Raw genomic sequence first — 19,638 nt, 5'->3', positions numbered from 1 at the left:
TTTTGCAGATGTGTGCCAAGGATTGGGAGTAACTAAGTATACAGAATTTAGAAGTATTTCTACTTCCAGTTAGACTGCTTCCTCTCTCCTCCATTTACTGTTGATAAATATCCAATGATAGTGTCAATTTTCCTAGTTGAACAAACACCAAAAGGCCCTAATGAAGACAACAGCCATCAGGTGAATCAACAACCCATTAAGGAGAAGACTTAAGTCAGAGCAAGAGAGTCTATTAATTTTCTTATAGGTCTTGTACATTATGCATTTGCCAAATTCCTTGTCCCAGTGGACACTAGGCAGATCTCCAGTCCTGAATAAAAATTGGAGCTTTCATTCTGGAATTCTGCTGTCACATGTCTAATACTATTGTCACAGACTGTTGAATCATTAATGGAGAATAAAGGTTATAATATCCAAATTATGAAAAAAATGTAAATTTATTTGTCTGAAAATGTAGTCTTAACACAAGTCGAGGCTAGTGAAAAAAGTCAAAGACAAATGGTGAAAGGGATGTCACATTCAAAGAAGAATATATTTTTAAATGTGCTTTTTGGGAATATAATCCCCTGGCAGAGCAGTATCTGCCTACTATAATGCCTAACTTGTCTTCCATGAATTGGGCACCCCAGAAAAAGGTTTCAAAAATCCATTCAGTGATTTTCCTTTTTTAGAATGTAAGGACAAACAGGAGGAAATCAGATATGCTTTCCAGAAATGTGCTTTGCAAATCGCTGTACCGGAAACTATCTGGTCTGTAACTTGGGGGATTTGAGTACCGGCTTTCTAATGAGGATAAACCTGAGCTCAGTAAGACTTGTGGCGAGACCATGTTCCCACGTCTTTTTCCATTAAGAATCGGAATGTTACCTATGATTTTCTGGCCAGATTCCAGCTTGGTTAATTGCATGCTGTCTCTGTAAATTCCCTTTGCTTGGGATGTTCTTCACTTTGGATTGCATTGCTCTTATTGTCATGTTTCCCCGAAGAGGTGGGTACATGATATTGTAGAATGAGCCAGAATATATTTTAAGCTAATAAGAGTACTTTGGGGATGAAGGGTTAAACGTAAGTAGTGTGCTTTTCACAATTTCCCCCCAATGCGGCCTATTTGTACGGTAATTAATGTGGAATAGCATTAGTGAAACTTGGAATTGAGCCAAATCACGGTGACAAGAGTGGCAGTAACACAGAAACAAATAATTTCGATAAATTCTACTAAAAATAACCATTCAAACAAATCCCCAGAGCCTCCTTGACTATGCACTCTTTTCTTGTTTGTTTATGGTCTGAAGCTGACACATTTAATCACTAATTAAGTTAATACGTTATTCAATGTGAAATTTATTTTATTCTGTCTGAACATCCAAAACATAGTAACATTACCCATCACCTTTGTACTTAGCACAGCACATAACCCAATTATTTGCATAGCGGCACTCATTAAGGTAAGGTTTTTTAAATAAATGAATGAAGATAGGGAACGAAAGAAGGAAGGGAATTAGCATTTACTGATTTCCTAAGATTCATCAGTCTTTAGAATAAGCATGTTACTTAACACTATCTCATCTAATCCTCACAATTGCCCCATTTCACAGATGAAAATATAGAGGCTCAGAGAAGTTAAGTGGCTTCTCCAAGATCAAACAGCTTTGATTTTCAAAGCCAACTACGTTGTATTATAAAGCCCCAGCCCTTTTGTTCCTCAGTATCTTACAGCCTCCCACGTTGTACCTGGCATTCTTGGCCTTAATTTGAGGAGGCCAGTCTGAAAACTTCAGATGCTGTGAAAGTTAAGTTGATCCCTACAGACAAGGTTAACAATTGCCCTATGGAATTTTACGTTGTTATTCTTTCTCTCATTACTCCAATTCAAATCTGTCACTATTGCCATTTTAGAGTTGTCATAACTATTGCCAAATAATTACACACTTGTTACAAAATATACCGTGAATTGAATCTTTATGAATCACAGTTCAAAGTGGTTCAAATGCTTAATGAATCCATAAAATAATGAGCAAGAAACACTCTTTAAGCTCCCTAAAATTTGCTCACTGTGGTTGAATCTATTGTGTTGACTAGAGAAAATGCACTTCAGCCCTCCTGCACCTGGACTGTGTTTATAGCCAAGTTTTCAGTTTTTTAACTGGCATTAAATTACCTAGAAATTGAATGTGTGGAAAATGACAGAAATTCATTTTGCCTCATGAGAGGAATCATTCTCTTCCTATTTTTTTTTATAAGCGTGAAAGTCTGTACCATTAAAGACCATTGAACCAGGATGTAGGAAATATATATATTTCTATATGATAATAGCTATAGCATGGTGAAAGGCTTAGGAAACACAAAGATTTGTAGGCTGTAGGTCAGTCCCTTTCTAGTCACTCAGTCATACATACCAGTTTAATCCAGAAACTCCTATACCAATATATTTTATTTCCAACCAGACAGTGGCTAATTTATGGCTCTGCCAACAATGCCATTTTAATTAATTTTATTCATCTTATTTCTCTTTCCTCTGCTCCTCATATCTCAACTGTTATGCGTTGCCTAGATTTTAATTTAAAAACCTCTCCTCTCTAAGGAGCAATCTGAAGTGGCAAAAATAATCACTTAAAATATTACAGTCATTAAAAAATTGGCTGTGGTGGAAGCTGTGCATTTTCAATTTTCCTACAAATGATGTTTTAGCTCCTTTTAAAGTGCGCTTTGTATCTGAATTGTCTGCCACCAGCCAGCTTGGCTATCAAAAATGGTCTTCCAGCTGGGTGGGCTGAGTGACAACTCCTTAATGGAGGAAATGGATGGCTCTCTGCTCATGTGGAGGGGAAGGCATACCAGGCAGATTTCATTCCATCTGCCACCAGCTCTCTGCAAGCTGGCATTGCCCAAATGCCCAATATACTCATTCCAACTAAAAGGATATTGTCAAAAATAAATTGTAAAGCTACAGATGTCTGAAGGAGTCATCAGGGCCATTAGACCCCAGGGAGATAATATTAAGAGGTGCCTCAGTGTTCATCTTTGATGAAAACCTAATTAAACTATGGTGAAGGCAATTGTAAGTACTTTTACAAGTACAGAGGTGAAGTCATTAACATTTTCAGCAGAGTATAGGGAGCAGCCTTAGAAAAATGCTATCCTGAATTGTGGCCAAAGACTTGTTATATTGAGGAATTTTCACTGATGTTTCCTGTTGATGTTTTTCTGAATGGCAGATTCTTGTCAGTTACAGTGTGTTCTGCTTTTCAAGTAAAGGAAACCCCTTTAACAGCAAAGTAGAAAAATATTTTTGACGGACAGATGGAAACAAATAAGGATGATATTTAAGTGATTTTAAAAACTCATTGGTCAATGCTAAAATAATGAAGTAAAAATAATGATAATTAACATGATCATTAATGTAATTAGGGAGGCTAGGGATAGAAAGAAATATAGAGAGCCATCTGCAGAATTTATACCTTTATTTTACCAAAAATAAATTCTTAATTACCTGATATATACTCACCATAAGTCAGTCAAAAGCTAAGACTCACATGATAATATGTTCTGTTAATTGTATTTTCCACTTAAGATAGCAGCTCATCCACCTTCCAGATCAATTTTGTTCTTTTTCATGGCTGTGTAGTATTTCATCATGTGGCTCTACTATAATTCATTTAAGTATTCCTTATTTATGGAAATTTGTCCTTTTTTTTCTTTAACAAGAAATGCTGTGGTAAACAGCCTTGTACATATATTTTCAAGCGCTCATGCTATTTTTGTCTATAGCATAGATACCTAGAAGTGGAATTTCTGGGTAAGGTTTCATTAAACACTAAAATTTTAAAATAGATACTGCCAAATTATTCAACCAAAATAATCCTGTCAATTTATATCCTAACCAATAGAGTCTTGTTTTCTTGTACCCTCATTTATGCTGGACATTTCAGTTATTAAAACTGTCTCCAATTCAACAGTAAAAAAAAAAGAAAAACTAAGACTCAGGAAGTCACATGTTATTTGTAATCATTTACTCGAGAAAACCTGCTATATTTTTACCATACTCAAAATAAAGTAGCTCTGAATTCCAAAGTATTCTTCTTATCATATTAAAGCTCATGTATCTCACAGAGTTAGACATTTAACTGTCTTACGAAGTTGTTTAGATTTTAATTGTCTTACAAATGACATGAGTTTGAATAGATGCTGAACGAAAACAGCTGGGTATTAAAATCACTGAGAGCAATTTTCTGAAATTCTTTTCATACTTTCAGTTCACATTTTGTTTGGATCTTTAACATAAATACATAGATGTTATACATTTCATCTGTAAGAAAAGTGGCGGCAGACATCTTGCATTATTAAGTTTTCCTAAGGAAAATGTTTGGTAATCTGCCAAAATCTGGAGAACTTTTAAAGTTCTAATTGATGGTTCAGTATGCCCTGAAAATGAATGAATGTTTGTAGTATTTTACCATATTGTATTGTGCAACATATTCTTTTACATTTTACTAAAGGTTTTAAGTTGATCTGAAGAATTTTAGTGACTAGTCTAATGAGAAACAATTTACAATAGATTTAAATATTCTATTTCTCTATAATCTACTGCCAAGGGTATATACTGCAAAGGGAATATGGTAGTGCATATTTAGAAATTTTTGGAAAAGTGCATATTTAGAAATAAAATAACAATTATTTTATACCACTTAGAGATTTCAAAAAAACACTTCCACATATAATATAATTTGTGCTTCTAACAGCATCTCTAGGAAATAGATATTATTGGCCCCATTCCACAGCCTAAGAAACTGAGGCCTAGATGGGTTAAATGAGTTGTGCAAAACCATGTAGCCATTCAGTAGAGAAAATGCATCGGAACATGCCTTCTGATTCCAATCCCCAAACTCCTTGAGGATGGACAGTAACTGAGTTTTCATTCCTTGTCAAGAATGTTTTTGGTTTCCAGTATTTGGGGTTTTTTTTCTAGCCTTAATCACCCCAGCTCGTGTAAGTGCTGAATTAATTGAATTGGGTTCTAGGGGAAAGTTCAAGCACCCCTACCCACACAGGTAGTGGATTTCCATTCAGAGGCAGAGATGCAATCTCAAACAAGCAGAGGCACAGGGGCTCCATCTCAATCTGAATGTAGTCAGGCATAAATTCTTAGTTTGGAGAGCATCTGGGAAACCAGTCCAATACTAAGGCACTGAGCCCCCTGTGACCAATTCTAAAGTAGAATTAATGTAAAACTCTAACTAGCCTTGTAATTGATGTAGGAATCCTCAGAATGAGAACCCTGAACTGGCCCCCTATCTTTCCCAGGATTCCTAAATATAAGGATTTTACATAATCAACTTCTTGGTAGGCCCGTTCCTGCTCAGATGGCTCAGAAATTCACCAGTTTTGCACAGACTATCCCCTATTTTATAGTCCCAATAGTACCCAGCTGGCTTATATTACTCTTACTACAAACCTTGAAAACATGTGTTCTACTCATAATGGCTGAGGCAGAAATTATGTCCTCATCTCCTTAGCATGGCAGGGAGAAGAGCAAGCCATCCATTGTAGTGTGTGCATTCAGTGCATCTCCAGGCCATGCTGCCCAGAAATTGGCAGCCCCATCCTGCTAAGAGACAGGGGGATTTGATTCACTTCTTGCTGAGCTGTGGCTGTTCACTTTGGGTGTGTCACCAACTTTCTTTAGCAATGTGTTGATGTACTAAGACTACGATGAAGAAAACATTCAAAGAGCAATACTTTTCCCCCTCAACACCCAAAAGGGCATTGGGCCCATTTGGGAAGAGAGAAGAGAGTGGACTATGAATCTTCCCCTAAACTCGACAGACAGGGTTCAGATGTTTCAGTGCAAGTCCAGCACTGACTGTTATAAACCACTGCCCTGTTTGAATTCAGACTTCGAGTATGGTCCTTTTACTGCCAATTGGTGAAGAACAGCTCCTTCCCTATAAAAATAAAGTATGTAAAAAACTATACCATGTTGTCCTTCATGGAACTTGGCAAAGACATATCCTACTAGTTTTTAGATTCTGCAATTAAGAAAAGTGGTTAACACTCAAAGTGAGTGTTCATTTTTTTCAGGTTGCTTTCTTCATACTTGTTATGGTAAATATTACTTGTATTTCATACGCTGGCGCTAGCAGTTATAATGACAGAAAGGTATATTGATAGCTAATTTTTGTCTTCCAGTTTTATTGAGATATAATTGATATCCAACACCGTAGAAGTTTAAGCTGTACAGCATAATGATTTGACTAACATACATGAAATGATTAACACAGTGTTTAGTGAACATCCGTCATTTCATATAGATACAATATTAAAAATAAAAAATATATTTTTGATAGCCAGTTTTTAGTAGTTGTATAATTACAAATGATCTACTAAACTACCAAATGTATTTGGTAACAGCCAAATAACTAACAAAAAGATCCTTTAAAATATACTTCAGGGACTTCCCTGGTGGTCCAGTGGTAAAGAATCTGCCTTCCAATGCAGGGGATGCAGGTTCGATCCCTGGTTGGGGAACTAAGATTCCACATGCCGCGGGGCAACTAAGCCCATGCACCACACTAGTGAACCCGCACGCCTCAACTAGAGAGCCCAAGTGCCACAAACTACAGAGCCCACACGCCCTGGAGCCCGCGCGCCACAACTGGAGAAGGGAAAAACTGCATGCCACAACTAGAGAGAAGCCCACACACCGCAACGACGATCCTGTGTGCCGCAACTAAGACCCAACGCAGCCAAAAACAAATAAATAATAAATAAATCTTTAAAAAAAAAACCTTCAATTTTTCTAAAACACCAACTCATTTTAATTTTGTGAAGTGAGTTTAACAGTATATGGTATTCAGTTTCATAATGATGTGTTTCTTTACATAAATTTTCTATCTCAACTAAATTAAAATATGCATCAAATATGTTAATGATATAAATCTTGGAAGAGTAGCAAAGCATAGTTATGTATAACACAGAGTCTTAAAATATTAAACAATTCTGAGGTAAACGGAATCAAAATGGAAATAATTAAATTGATGTTTAGCCAGAAATGACCAAGATTTTATGTTAAGCAAGTCACTCTTTTCATTACACAAATATATCCTTTTAAATTGTAATATAGATTATTCTGTTTTCACATGTATAGATATTTCATATATGCCCTTTCCTTGGACAGTGACCTAATGTCATTTGCATCAATGTCAGAGTCCTTATATTAATTCTAAATAAACATAGGCCATAGTTTTTCAGGATTCCAGAATGGGAAGATAACTGTGAAAACCACTATTTAGAGCTCAGTGGATTTATAATTAGGAAAGTAATCTTTGTTATTCTAGTTAGCATTCATTATCTTTACAGAGTGCATAGTAGTAGAGGATCCTTGGGTTTGTCATTGCTTGACAGTTTCTATTTACTGTTTTGTTTTGGGGGTTTTTTTGATAGATGTATTTAATGCAGAATAATTACCACAATAATGTTAGTTAACATATCCATCACTTCACGTAGTTACAACTTTTCTTTTTGTAGTGAAACTTCTAAAATCTATTGTCTAAATAAACTGAATCCTAGTTTTGATCGATGTATGTGGGTTAAGCATCATAAAATGAGCTCAATTTAACATATGTGAATAATCTGTACTCATTGTGGTGTGAAGAAGAGCCTCAGGCAGGTGAAGCCTGCCACACACTACAGTATTATCTAAGCTGATGGCAGGCCCAGTGGGTATGCCTTACGTCTTAGTGCTGTGAAATGACTCCGCCAAGATCATATGCTCCAATTCTCTTGAACTTCTGGAAGCTTCTTTACTCTTTCAGTATAGAAGTCTGATTTCCCTCCCCATTGATTTTACCTGCCATAATTAGTTTAATAGTCATAAAACATTTCTTTGCGTACATCACTGCTCTATTTTAGAACATCACTGCTGATGGCATATTGCAGAGATCTTTTAGATTACCATTTAAGATCCTTTACAGTCAGGCTCCAGTCTAATTCTCAGAATTATGCCTACTTATCACCTATGTAATTTATTCATATTTGTCATCCAACTTGGATTTTTCTCAGTCCTTTAAAGCCAATTGAAGACCTGCTCATGCATGAAGCCTGCTCATCTAGACCAGCCCTGGACACAGTGGTTCCTACCTTCACTCATTAGCTTTCCATATGCTGCCTTTGATAAATATCAACTAGACTGTAATTTTTTAGAGCAAAGATTAGATATTATTATACTCTTATAAACCCCTTCCCTCCAGTACCTTCCTTAATGCTTACTACATCATGAGTTCTCCATAACAGATTAGTTGATTACCTGAAAGGCATAACCATATCATTCATTTATTCATTTATTGAATTACTCAACAAATATTTTTGAATTCCTACCATATGCCAAGCACTGTGCTAAAACCTAGAATACAGGGACATGATCCCTGCCCTGCAGAACTTACAGTCACTGGGCCCAACTGATACTCTCTGTCCAGTTATTTTTCTTCATTCCTATTTTAAGAGTATATAAAACTTAAACAAATGTTTGGTCTTTCATTTATTAGCATTTCTCTTTGTGTGACATTACCAAAAAATGATTAACGCAAAAACTTATCATATATTTAAAAACTAAATACTCAGTTTACTCAGCTCCAGAGTTGGATCTTGCCTTTGACTATTCACTTTAAGCTGAAAAAATGTAGGTTAAAAAAAAAGCATCCCCAAAAATTATTTTTCTTTATTCTTTGTAAGCCTGGTGTTCTTTTGGAGAATAACAAAGTTTGTTGTTTACGAGCCCCTCATTGGGGACATCATGCACTTCCTAGGTCTGGTCAGACACTTTTACCCAAAAGCTGGCTGAGAATATACGATCATATCAGGGATTACTTTGACCTTTTCTGTATTCCATGTTTTGATTAGCAGGCTGTTTGACTCATATCCCATTTATAGACAAATTGTGAAAGGCTTGAATGGCAAGCCAGAAACATATGCAATATTGAAAAGGTCAGTGTGATTTAGCCTGTAACCACAATATTGAAAATATATGACAAGTCATTATCACACTTAATTCCCACAACAAGGACTGTGGTAAAGATGGGAAATTATTCCAATTAAAATATTCTTGTTTCTGGGCTTCCCTGGTGGCGCAGTGGTTGCGCGTCCGCCTGCCGATGCAGGGGAACCGGGTTCGCGCCCCGATCTGGGAGGATCCCACATGCCGCGGAGCGGCTGGGCCCGTGAGCCATGGCCGCTGAGCCTGCGCGTCCGGAGCCTGTGCTCCCCGACGGGAGAGGCCACAACAGAGGGAGGCCCGCATACCACAAAAAAAAAAAAAAAAAAAAAAAAAAAAAATTCTTGTTTCATACTGAAGGCTGAGGTGGCAAAGCTCAAATGGCCTCTTGACTCCTTTTTTGTGATAACTTAATAAGCTAGAGAGAAACTGTAATTGAATTAAACAAGACCAAAAAAAAAAGAGGTAACAATTTCTTTTGATTTCAGAGTCCACCATAGAGGGAATAACATAATGAGTTTTCTAAAAACTCTAATTACACATGAGTAAGACAGATATAGCTACAAAACCAATTCAACAGACACCCCATGCTCTCTTTTTATCCACAGCATAGCTGTCAGTCAGATGGGAACTCCATTTATTTCCATGGAAATGAAGGCAGTGAGTTCAATTTTGCCACCACCCGGGATGTAGATCTTTCTACAGAGGATATTCAAGAGCAGTGGTCAGAAGAATTTGAGAGCCAGCCTACAGGGTAAGTAATTGTTATCTCCCATGCTGTGTATAGCACTTACATTTATTCCACTGGAAATATCTTAAATGCATATTGTTAAATAGAAAAAGTATAGTTAATACTGGTGATCCTTATCATAGACAAGCCAAAAGGGGTACACTTATGTTAAAATTCTTTATTAAGTAATCAACTATTTTTATGCATACTAATTTTTGTGATTTCAAATACCTTTTAACTTCAGTTGAATCACTTACATCTCATCTTTGTTTATTCAGCTTTTACTGGGAAAAGGTGTTTTATTTTTCAATGCGTATAGAATATAAAATCTTTCCACTACTATTATTTGAGACTTTCAGTTGTCTTCCTGGGGTCTGAGATTTATAGATGCTGTTACCTGATTTTCAGTGGAGTGTGGCTGTGATCTGTAAAAATTGTTTTGGGGGTAGAGATTTAATATTTGAGAGTTTTTTTTAACATTTAAAATTTTTTTTATTTTTGGCTGCGTCGGGTCTTAGTTGAGGTGTGTGGGCTTCTCTTAGTTGTGGTGTGCGGGCTCCAGAGCGCGTGGGCTCTGTAGTTGTGGCACATGGGCTCTCTAGTTGTAGCATGCAGGCTCTCTAGTTGTGGCTTGCGGGCTTAGTTGCCCTGCAGCATGTGGGATCTTAGTTCCCTGACCAGGGATCAAACCTGCGTCCCCTGCATTGGAAGGGGGATTCTTAACCACTGGACCACCAGGGAAGTCCCTGAGAGATTTTTAAAGAAAGAATATGGGGTTGAGGTTGAAACAATGAGGATGGTTTGGTGGTAGTATTTTCTGGCCATTCTGAGCTATGTGCCTTCTTCTGGGTCCAGTGGCCCTAAGATATTTCCTATTAATTGAGTAGCACTTTCAGAAATTCAAGTTGAAAAAAATTAATAGGTTCAGAGAAACAAAATTCATAAGGTGGTATGAATTGGAAGGAAATTCTAGAAATTCTCTGGTTTGCACCTGGCTTTTTTTTTTTTTTTTTTTGCAGTATACACTTGTAATCATAACACCAGGTCCTTACTGCTGTTTAGTGTATGTTTTCTAAGACTATGATGAAGATGAATGAAATTAACATAAAGTATAATTTCATGATGGATATGAAATAGCCATAATTTAACGCTTAACTACGAGGAACTTTCCCAGAACACAACATTTGAGGTAGTCACATCCCTCTGATCTCAACACATTCAATCAAAATTGGATGGGATTCTAAGTGTCTGAAGGGCAAGAAGGCCACGATTGATGACCTCTTGGGTTCCCCACTTCCTATGCATTGCCCAGAAACTGCATTTGGACCCAATAAGAGGGAAATCTGACCAGCAGCCTAAGCCACAGCTACTGCTGCTTGACATTCTGCTGCCACATCAGGGTCTCTCACTGTTGAAAGCTAGATTTCTACAGCAGCTGACCCAGCCGTGCTCTTGCCCACCTCGGGCAAGTCCAGCTGTGGGAAGCCTCTGAAGGAGATTGACGCTTTGAGGGACCCCACGCCCTCCAGGGTGCACTATTGACCTTTCTAAGCCTAGCAGTGATGCTCAAGCCCTTCAGTCCACAGAGTCCTTCTCTTTCAAGGTTCCTGTCACCCTTGAAGTCCCATGTCCAGTGTGGCTATGGTGTCTCCTTGAGGGACCAGCAACCATTGTTCCTCTTTCTCGTGTCCAGGATCTCCCCAGGAATCTGGCTGCTTTCCTTTGTAACCCTTATACTACATAGGGCTCATTCCACTCCCCTCACAGACCCATGGGCTTTGATGAGGTCTAGAACTTTGACAATGCATGCCAAGTCTTCTTTACCTACCTTCTAGAGGTGAAAGATCCATCACCAGCTTTACATCACCATATCAGTTCTTTCTTTCTGACTCCTGATATAAAAGACCAATTCAAATCCCCTTCCTGATGATGGAGCTTAACTGCCTATGAGAGGGTCCCAAATTTTGAAGCACCAGAGACTCATGACCTCCACTCCTTCACCTCTCCAAGCTAATACCACCTATGCAGCAGTTGTAGGTCATTTTCTTCAGTGAGACCTACATCCTCTAGGAACACAAACTATGCCACAGTGTTGTCCAGATACCCAGTCTCCATCCCACTAAAGCAGAGAGAGAAACACAAGTCTCCAGTGGTACCATTCTGATACATGCGTAAACCCTTTCCTGTTATTTATGTAGCTAGCTGGCTAGCTAGTTACCAAGCTATCTCTTTCCTCAAAGTCCTAATGTCCTCTTATTCTTTTGGGAAGAGTTACAATTTATTTTTACCTATGGCCTTCATATCCACATATTCCCTCTCCTAGAATGCCCTCTTCTTTGTTTTAGCTTGTTGTATTATCAAAAAGCATCTATAGGGCTTCCCTGGTGGCGCAGTGGTTGCGCGTCCGCCTGCCGATGCAGGGGAACCGGGTTCGCGCCCCGGTCTGGGAGGATCCCACGTGCCGCGCAGCGGCTGGGCCCGTGAGCCATGGCCGCTGTGCCTGCGCGTCCGGAGCCTGTGCTCCGCAACGGGAGAGGCCACAACAGAGGGAGGCCCGCATACCACAAAAAAAAAAAAAAAAAAAAAAGCATCTATAAAAGAACAAAAGAATGCTTACTGGATGGATTAATGGTCCATACAGCTCTCTGCTACTAACATTAGTGGAGACTTAGTACAAACACACAAAAAAACCGTTTATGAATTAAGCTTAGAAAGGAATAGATTTGATATGAGAAGAAACCAAGCATATTTTAGAAAATTAATGTACTAATCCAGAAATATAGCTGGCAAAAAATATATTCCAATTAACAGATCAGACATTCTGCTATCTCAGAGCACTACTGATGTGAGAATTTGTGGCTAAACCAAAATATTCATCTCCCAAAACAAACAAAATGGACTAAAAGTATTTATGCTTAAAAAAAGAGGTAAATTCAACACAGATACAGAGGAACATCAGAGCAAATTCCATTCGCTCAGTGACTCAGGTGGTTTCTTTGGCCACTTCTCAGTACTGAGATATATCAGGTTTTGGTCACAGATAAGAGGCCGATACTTTCAGGCTGTGACATTGTCAGCAGATTTCTGTTCCAATAACATAGAATAATGTGCTCGACAAAAGCACCTGTGCCACTCTAATTAGAACACAATTAATTCACCTTAATTCTAAAAGCAGCTTAATTATTCTAGCAACCACACCTTAGGTTTATTTGTAGCTTTTCCCCTTAGGTTTATTTGTAGCTTTTCCCCTAGGATATCAGACCACACCACCCCCCTCAGAACTACCTCATTTATGCTCTCATCTGGAGAACCATTTATCCACATTGGCATTATATTATTAAAAAAGGTATAAAAGGATAATGAGACTATCTAGTATTTTCTCTGTTTGGGGATGATGGTAAAATGCTGCTTTAATCCATAGCGTTGTATGTGAATGTGTGTGTGTGCCCCCTCTCCACATCCACCCACTCCCAAGCGATGCTTTATTGATCTGAGAAAGAAAGCTGTTATAATAATTTATAATCAAAGCTCCAGGGAAAAAATCCTGTCACAATCAAATTAACGTGAAGCATTTTTACCTAGGGTACGAGCTGACAAAGAAACACAGATTAGGAACTTGGTAGTGAAATTCTTGTTGTGTTTTATCAACCAGATCTACTGAATATTTGTCTCATTGCTCCACTCAGCCATCACCACCCACAGAATTTATCATCATAAGCTCACCTGCTAAAATAAACATAAAACGTAGGTGGTAAATCCCCACTCTGTTCAAGAGTGACCGATTAAATTGATTGGATTGTAGCTTTGAAGTCACTTTCTTTTAAGACAGAAAAAATTAAATTATTAATATGGATATAATATTTTCATCTCGTTTAACTATATTTTTCTCCCATAAGAATTATGAGAGAGAAAAAAGAATATGCAGTCCTCTCTAATAATAGCTTCAAAACATTTCATATGAATGGCAAGAAAAAAAAGCCAGTGTCATTATGACTTTTTTGGAACCCACTTTCCAAATATTCCTGTTTTCTTTCCATTTGAGTCAAATTATTTGATCTCAGATCACAGGGATGCAAAAGCTGTTTGCCTTTTACATCATAAAGCTGTATGTTGATAGGTTTATTTTAAGTGGGATTTTAAAGTTTCTTTTCTTTTTCCTAAAGACACATGTGTTACTCCAGCAAGAGAGAAACTTAAATAGATACACTTTTAATTTATGTGAGCCTTTGTGAACTTTGGCTTAACCTCACAAACACATCATTTAGTTAGCAACTACCATATCTCACCCATCTGAGGCTGTCTTTGGGTGGGAGGGGGCTTTGTAGAAAAACACATTACTAGAATATGGAATTTGTATACTTGTCTTTCATCCCAAATGAAAACATTGTATGTTTTTAACTATTCAGATAACTTTTTAAAATATCTGTTTTTTTGCTGTCACCAAAGTATTCATGTTAGAGAAGCTCCACACATGTAATGAATATTAAACTATTTTTTTGAAGTGTAGTTGATTTACAATGTTGTATTAGGTTCAGGTGTACAGCAAAGTGATTCAGTTATACATACATATATATATGTATATATATATTCTTTTTTGAGATCCTTTTTTTTCTTTTTCTTTTTCTAGATTCTTTTCCATTATAGGTTATTACAAAATATTGAATATAGTTCCTTCTACTATACAGTAGGACCTTATTGTTTATCTATTCTATATATAGTATTTTTTTAAAGATTTTTTTGATGTGGACCATTTTTAAAGTCTTTATTGAATTTGTTACAATATTGTTTCTGTTTTATGATTTGGTTTTTTGGCCACAAGGCATGTGGGATCTTAGCTCCCCGACTAGGGATTGAACCCACACTCCCTGCACTGGCAGGCAAAGTCTCAACCACTGGACCACCAGGGAAGTCTCTATATATAGTATTTTGTACCTGCTAATCCCAAACTCTTAATTTATCCCTCCCCACCTTTCCCCTTTGGTAACCGTAAGTTTGTTTTCTATGTCTGTGAGTCTATTTCTGTTTTGTAAATAAGTTCATTTGTATCATTTTTTTAGCTTCCACATATAAGTTATATCATATGACATTTGTCTATGACTTACTTCACTTAGTGTAATAATCTCTAGGTCCATCCATGTTGCTGCAAATGGCATTATCTCATTATTTTTTATGGCTGTATAATTGAATATTAGACTATTGAATCAACACAGCATGCTCTAGTCTTCCCTACCTGCCCCAAATCCTTGGAAACTACAGAAAACAAGCAAATGAATCTGTAATGACAAGAGAGTGTGCCCTAATTGAGTCAGGAATTATGAAGTGTTGCACAAAAAAAAAAAAAAAAAAAAGAGGGAGAGAGAGAGAGAGAAAGAGAGAGAAGAAAAGGATCTGATGGAAGGAGGAAACTATAACCCAAAATATATATTGAATGAGACACTACAAAAGGGTCCTAGGTACTGGACACAGGAATCAGATGGGTCTCTGGGGTCCTGCTGTCAGGATTGCTAAGTAGGTGAGTCTTTGAGTACACACACTTCTGTGCAGGCATGTCTGCCCCTAGGAACAAGCAATGAATGTGGACACTTGGAATGGAGAAGCAGGGCAATGCCAGGAAACTGGAAACCTCAAGGACCCCTATGGTACCCCCCACCCAAGGGCACATCTGCTCCCATTGATGGGCATTTTTACACCAAAACTAAGGAAGAATAGCAGATACAAATCTAAGCAAATGATCTAGAATCATCAAATCTGAGGAAAATCCACTCCATTAAAAAAAATTCACCAAACTAGAGAACTAAGAGCTGAGAAAATAGAAGTAGCAGAATAAACAAATGGAGATTTTATAAGAAGTATAATTGATACCCTCAGAGAGATAAGAGAGCATACTGCATTTGTGAAATTAAAACAGATTTTGTGAGGAAAAAATAGAGATGTGAGAAATGAAAATATATGATTGTTGAAACAAATTTAATGGATTTTTTCCCTCTGAATATGAGCATAAGCATAGCTGAAGAACAAATTAATGAGCTGGAAATTTGAGTCTTGAAATATTTCCAAAACTTAGGGTTATTGGATGTAAGAAAAAGAAATGTAAAGTGTAGGGGGGAGATTGGCACTTCTAACATTAGAAATAATAGGAATTCCAAAAGGAGGAAGGGTCAGAGGGAATATGTGGAATGAAATATTCAAAAACATAATTGAAGACAAGTTCCCAAGACTTAAAAAAGAAGAAGAAAGAAAAAGACATAGTTCCTATGAATGAAAATGTTTAGCAAGGTGGATGGAAAAATATCCAGTCCTAGACCATCAGGGAGAAACTTTAGAATGCAGATAAAACAGGAAATGCTTCTGGATGAGATTCACTGTATAATACTTTCCTTAGTAACACTAAGCATAATTTTATAAAATGAGGCAATTATCTTAATGTTCTGAGAGAAAATTATTTGGAACATAACATTCTCCTCCAGTCAAATATCATTGAAGTATTGGGGAAAAATAAAAATTTTCAGACACACAGGGTTCAGAAAGTTTACTACTCCTGAATGCTCTCTGAAAGAATTACTAGAAGATGTATACCTGGAAATTAATCCAAGAAGAATATGATAGATTCAAGAAAGAGTAGTGAGCAAGGAAAAAAGTAAAGCTTGTAGTTCAGACTGAAAAAAGTATTGATTATTGAAAATTTTTAATAAAAAATTGGAATTGAAGCCCAGATGACCTCAATATGAGAGGTACAAAGGGAGACTGACAATGACAAGAAGAGAAGAAGAAGGAATTAAAATACTGCCACAGTTCTTAACTTGCTTGGAGTGAGGATATATATCTTGGGTAACTCTTAATGTTACTAGAAAACTTTAAGGGTAAATATGTGTGCTAAGAAAATAGATTAGACCAGAGGGCAGACAACAGAAGCAAGAAGAACTACATTCCTGCAGCCTGTGGAACAAAAACCACACTCAGAGAAAGATAGACAAGATGAAAAGGCAGAGGGCTATGTACCAGATGATGGAACAAGATAAAACCCCAGAAAAACAACTAAATGAAGTGGAGATAGGAAACCTTCCAGAAAAAGAATTCAGAATAATGATAGTGAAGATGATCCAGGACCTCGGAAAAAGAATGGAGGCAAAGATCTAGAAGATGCAAGAAATGTTTAACAAAGACCTAGAGGAATTAGAGAACAAACACCTAGAAGAATTAAAGAAGAAGCAAACAGAGATAAACAATACAATAACTGAAATGAAAAATACACTAGAAGGAATCAATAGCAGAATAACTGAGGCAGAAGAAAGGATAAGTGATCTGGAAGACAGAATGGTGGAATTCACTGCTGTGGAACAGAATAAGAAAAAAGAATGAAAACAAATGAAGACAGCCTAAGAGACCACTGGTACAATATTACATGCAACAACATTCACATTATAGGGCTCCCAGAAGGAGAAGAGAGAAAGAAAGGACCCAAGAAAATAATTGAAGAAATTATAGTCGAAAACGTCCCTAACATGGGAAAGGATATAGCCACCCAAGTCCAGGAAGTGCAGTGAGTCGGAAACACGCCGAGATACATAGTAATCAAACTGACAAAATTAAAAACAAAGAAAAATTACCGAAAGCAACAAGGGAAAAATGACAAATAACATACAAGGAAACTCCCATAAGGTTAACAGCTGATTTCCCAGCAGAAACTCTACAAGCCAGAAGGGAGTGGCACGATATATTTAAAATGATGAAAGGGAAGAACCTACAAACAAGATTACTGTACCGGGCAAGGATCTCATTCAGATTTGATGGAGAAATCAAAAGCTTTACAGACAAGCAAAAGCTAAGAGAATTCAGCACCACCAAACCAGCTCTACAACAAATGCTAAAGGAACTTCTCTAAGGGGGAAACACAAGAGAAGAAAAGGACCTACAAAAACAAACCCATAACAATTAAGAAAATAGTAATAGGAACTTACATATCGATAATTACCTTAAATGCAAATGGATTAAATGCTCCAACCCAAAGACACAGGCTTGCTGAATGGATACAAAAACAAGACCCATATATATGCTGTCTACAAGAGACCCACTTTACACCTGGGGACGCATACAGACTGAAACTGAGGGGATGGAAAAAGATATTTCATGCCACTGGAAATCAAAAGAAAGCTGGAGTAGCAATACTCATATAAGATAAAATAGACTATAAAATAAAGAATGTTACAAGAGACAAGGAAGGACACTACATAATGATCAAGGGATCAATCCAAGAAGAAGATATAACAATTATAAATATACATGCACCCAACATAGGAGCACCTCAATACATAAGGCAAATACAAACAGCTATAAAAGGAAATAGACAGTAACACAATAAAGGTGGGGGATTTGAACACCTCACTTACACCAATGGACAAATCATCAGACAGAAAACTAATAAGGAAACACAAGCTTTAAATGACAGAATAGACCAGATAGATTTAACTGATATTTATAGGACATTCCATCTGAAAACAGCAGATTACACTTTCTTCTCAAGTGCATACGGAACATTCTCCAGGATAGATCACATCTTGAGCCACAAATCAAGCCTCAGTAAATTTAAGAAAATTGAAATCATATCAAGCATCTTTTCCGACCACAACGCTATGAGAGTGGAAATCAATTACAGGGAAAAAACGTAAAAAACACAAACACATGGAGGCTAAACAATACGTTACTAAATAACCAAGAGATCACTGAAAAATCATAGAGGAAATCAAAAAATACCTAGAGACAAATTACAACGAATACACAACAATCCAAAACCTATGGGATGCAGCAAAAGCAGTTCTAAGAGGGAAGTTTATAGCAATACAAGCCTACCTTAAGAAACAAGAAAAATCTCAAATAAACAATCTAACGTTACACCTAAAGGAACTAGAGAAAGAGGAACAAACAAAACCCAAAGTTAGCGGAAGGAAAGAAATCATAAAGATCAGAGCAGAAATAAATGAAATAGAAACAATGAAAACAATAGCAGAGATCAATAAAACTAAAAGATGGTTCTTTGAGAAGATAAACAAAATTGATAAAACATTAGCAGACTCATCAAGAAAAAGAGGGAGGGGACTCAAATCAATAAAATTAGAAATGAAAAAGGAGAAGTTACAACAGACAACGCAGAAATACAAAGCATTCTAAGAGACTGCTACAAGGAACTCTATGCCAATAAAATGGACAACCTGGAAGAAACGGACAAATCCTTAGTAAGGTATATCCTTCCAAGACTGAAACAGGAAGAAATAGAAAATATGAACAGACCAATCACAAGTAATGAAATTGAAACTGTGATGAAAAATCTTCCAACAAACAAAAGTCCGGGACCAGATGGCTTCACAGGTGAATTCTATCAAACATTTAGAGAAGAGCTAACACCCACCCTTCTCAAACTCTTCCAAAAACATTGCAGAGGAAGGAGCACTCCCAAACTCATTCTATGAAGCCACCATCACCCTGATACCAAAACCAAACAAAGATGCTACAAAAAAAGAAAATTACAGACCCCTATTACTGATGAATATAGATGCAGAAATCCTCAACAGAATACTAGCAAACAGAATCCAACAACACATTAAAAGGATCATACACTATGATCAAGTGGGATTTATCCCAGGGATGCAAGGATTCTTCAATATATGCAAATCAATCAGTGTGACACACCATATTAACAAACTGAAGAATAAAAATCATATGATCATCTCAATAGATGCAGAAAAAGCTTTTGACAAAATTCAACACCCATTTATGATAAAAACTTTCCAGAAAGTGAGGATAGAAGGAACCTACCTCAACATAGTAAAGGCCATATATGACAAATCCACAGCAGACATCATTCTCAATGGTGAAAAGCTGAAAGCATTTCCTCTAAGATCAGGAACAAGACAAGGATGTCCACTCT

General features: G+C 37.0%; 1 protein-coding gene across 2 annotated transcripts in view; it reads left to right on the top strand.

The window, feature by feature from the left end:
- The window catches only part of RELN (reelin), a 538,742-nt gene that overhangs the window by 325,117 nt on the left and 193,987 nt on the right, over window positions 1-19,638 (top strand). For both annotated transcript variants that reach the window (XM_024115956.1, XM_024115957.2), the window contains exon 11: window positions 9,595-9,740. In XM_024115956.1, the coding sequence (XP_023971724.1) occupies window positions 9,595-9,740 (146 nt within the window). The remainder of the gene's footprint in view (window positions 1-9,594; window positions 9,741-19,638) is intronic.

The sequence above is a fragment of the Physeter macrocephalus genome, chromosome 5, assembly GCF_002837175.3.
Source record: "Physeter macrocephalus isolate SW-GA chromosome 5, ASM283717v5, whole genome shotgun sequence".
NCBI lineage: Eukaryota > Metazoa > Chordata > Mammalia > Artiodactyla > Physeteridae > Physeter > Physeter macrocephalus.
The sequence above is the reverse complement of the archived record's forward strand: the minus strand, read 5'-3'. Positions and strand labels throughout refer to the sequence as shown.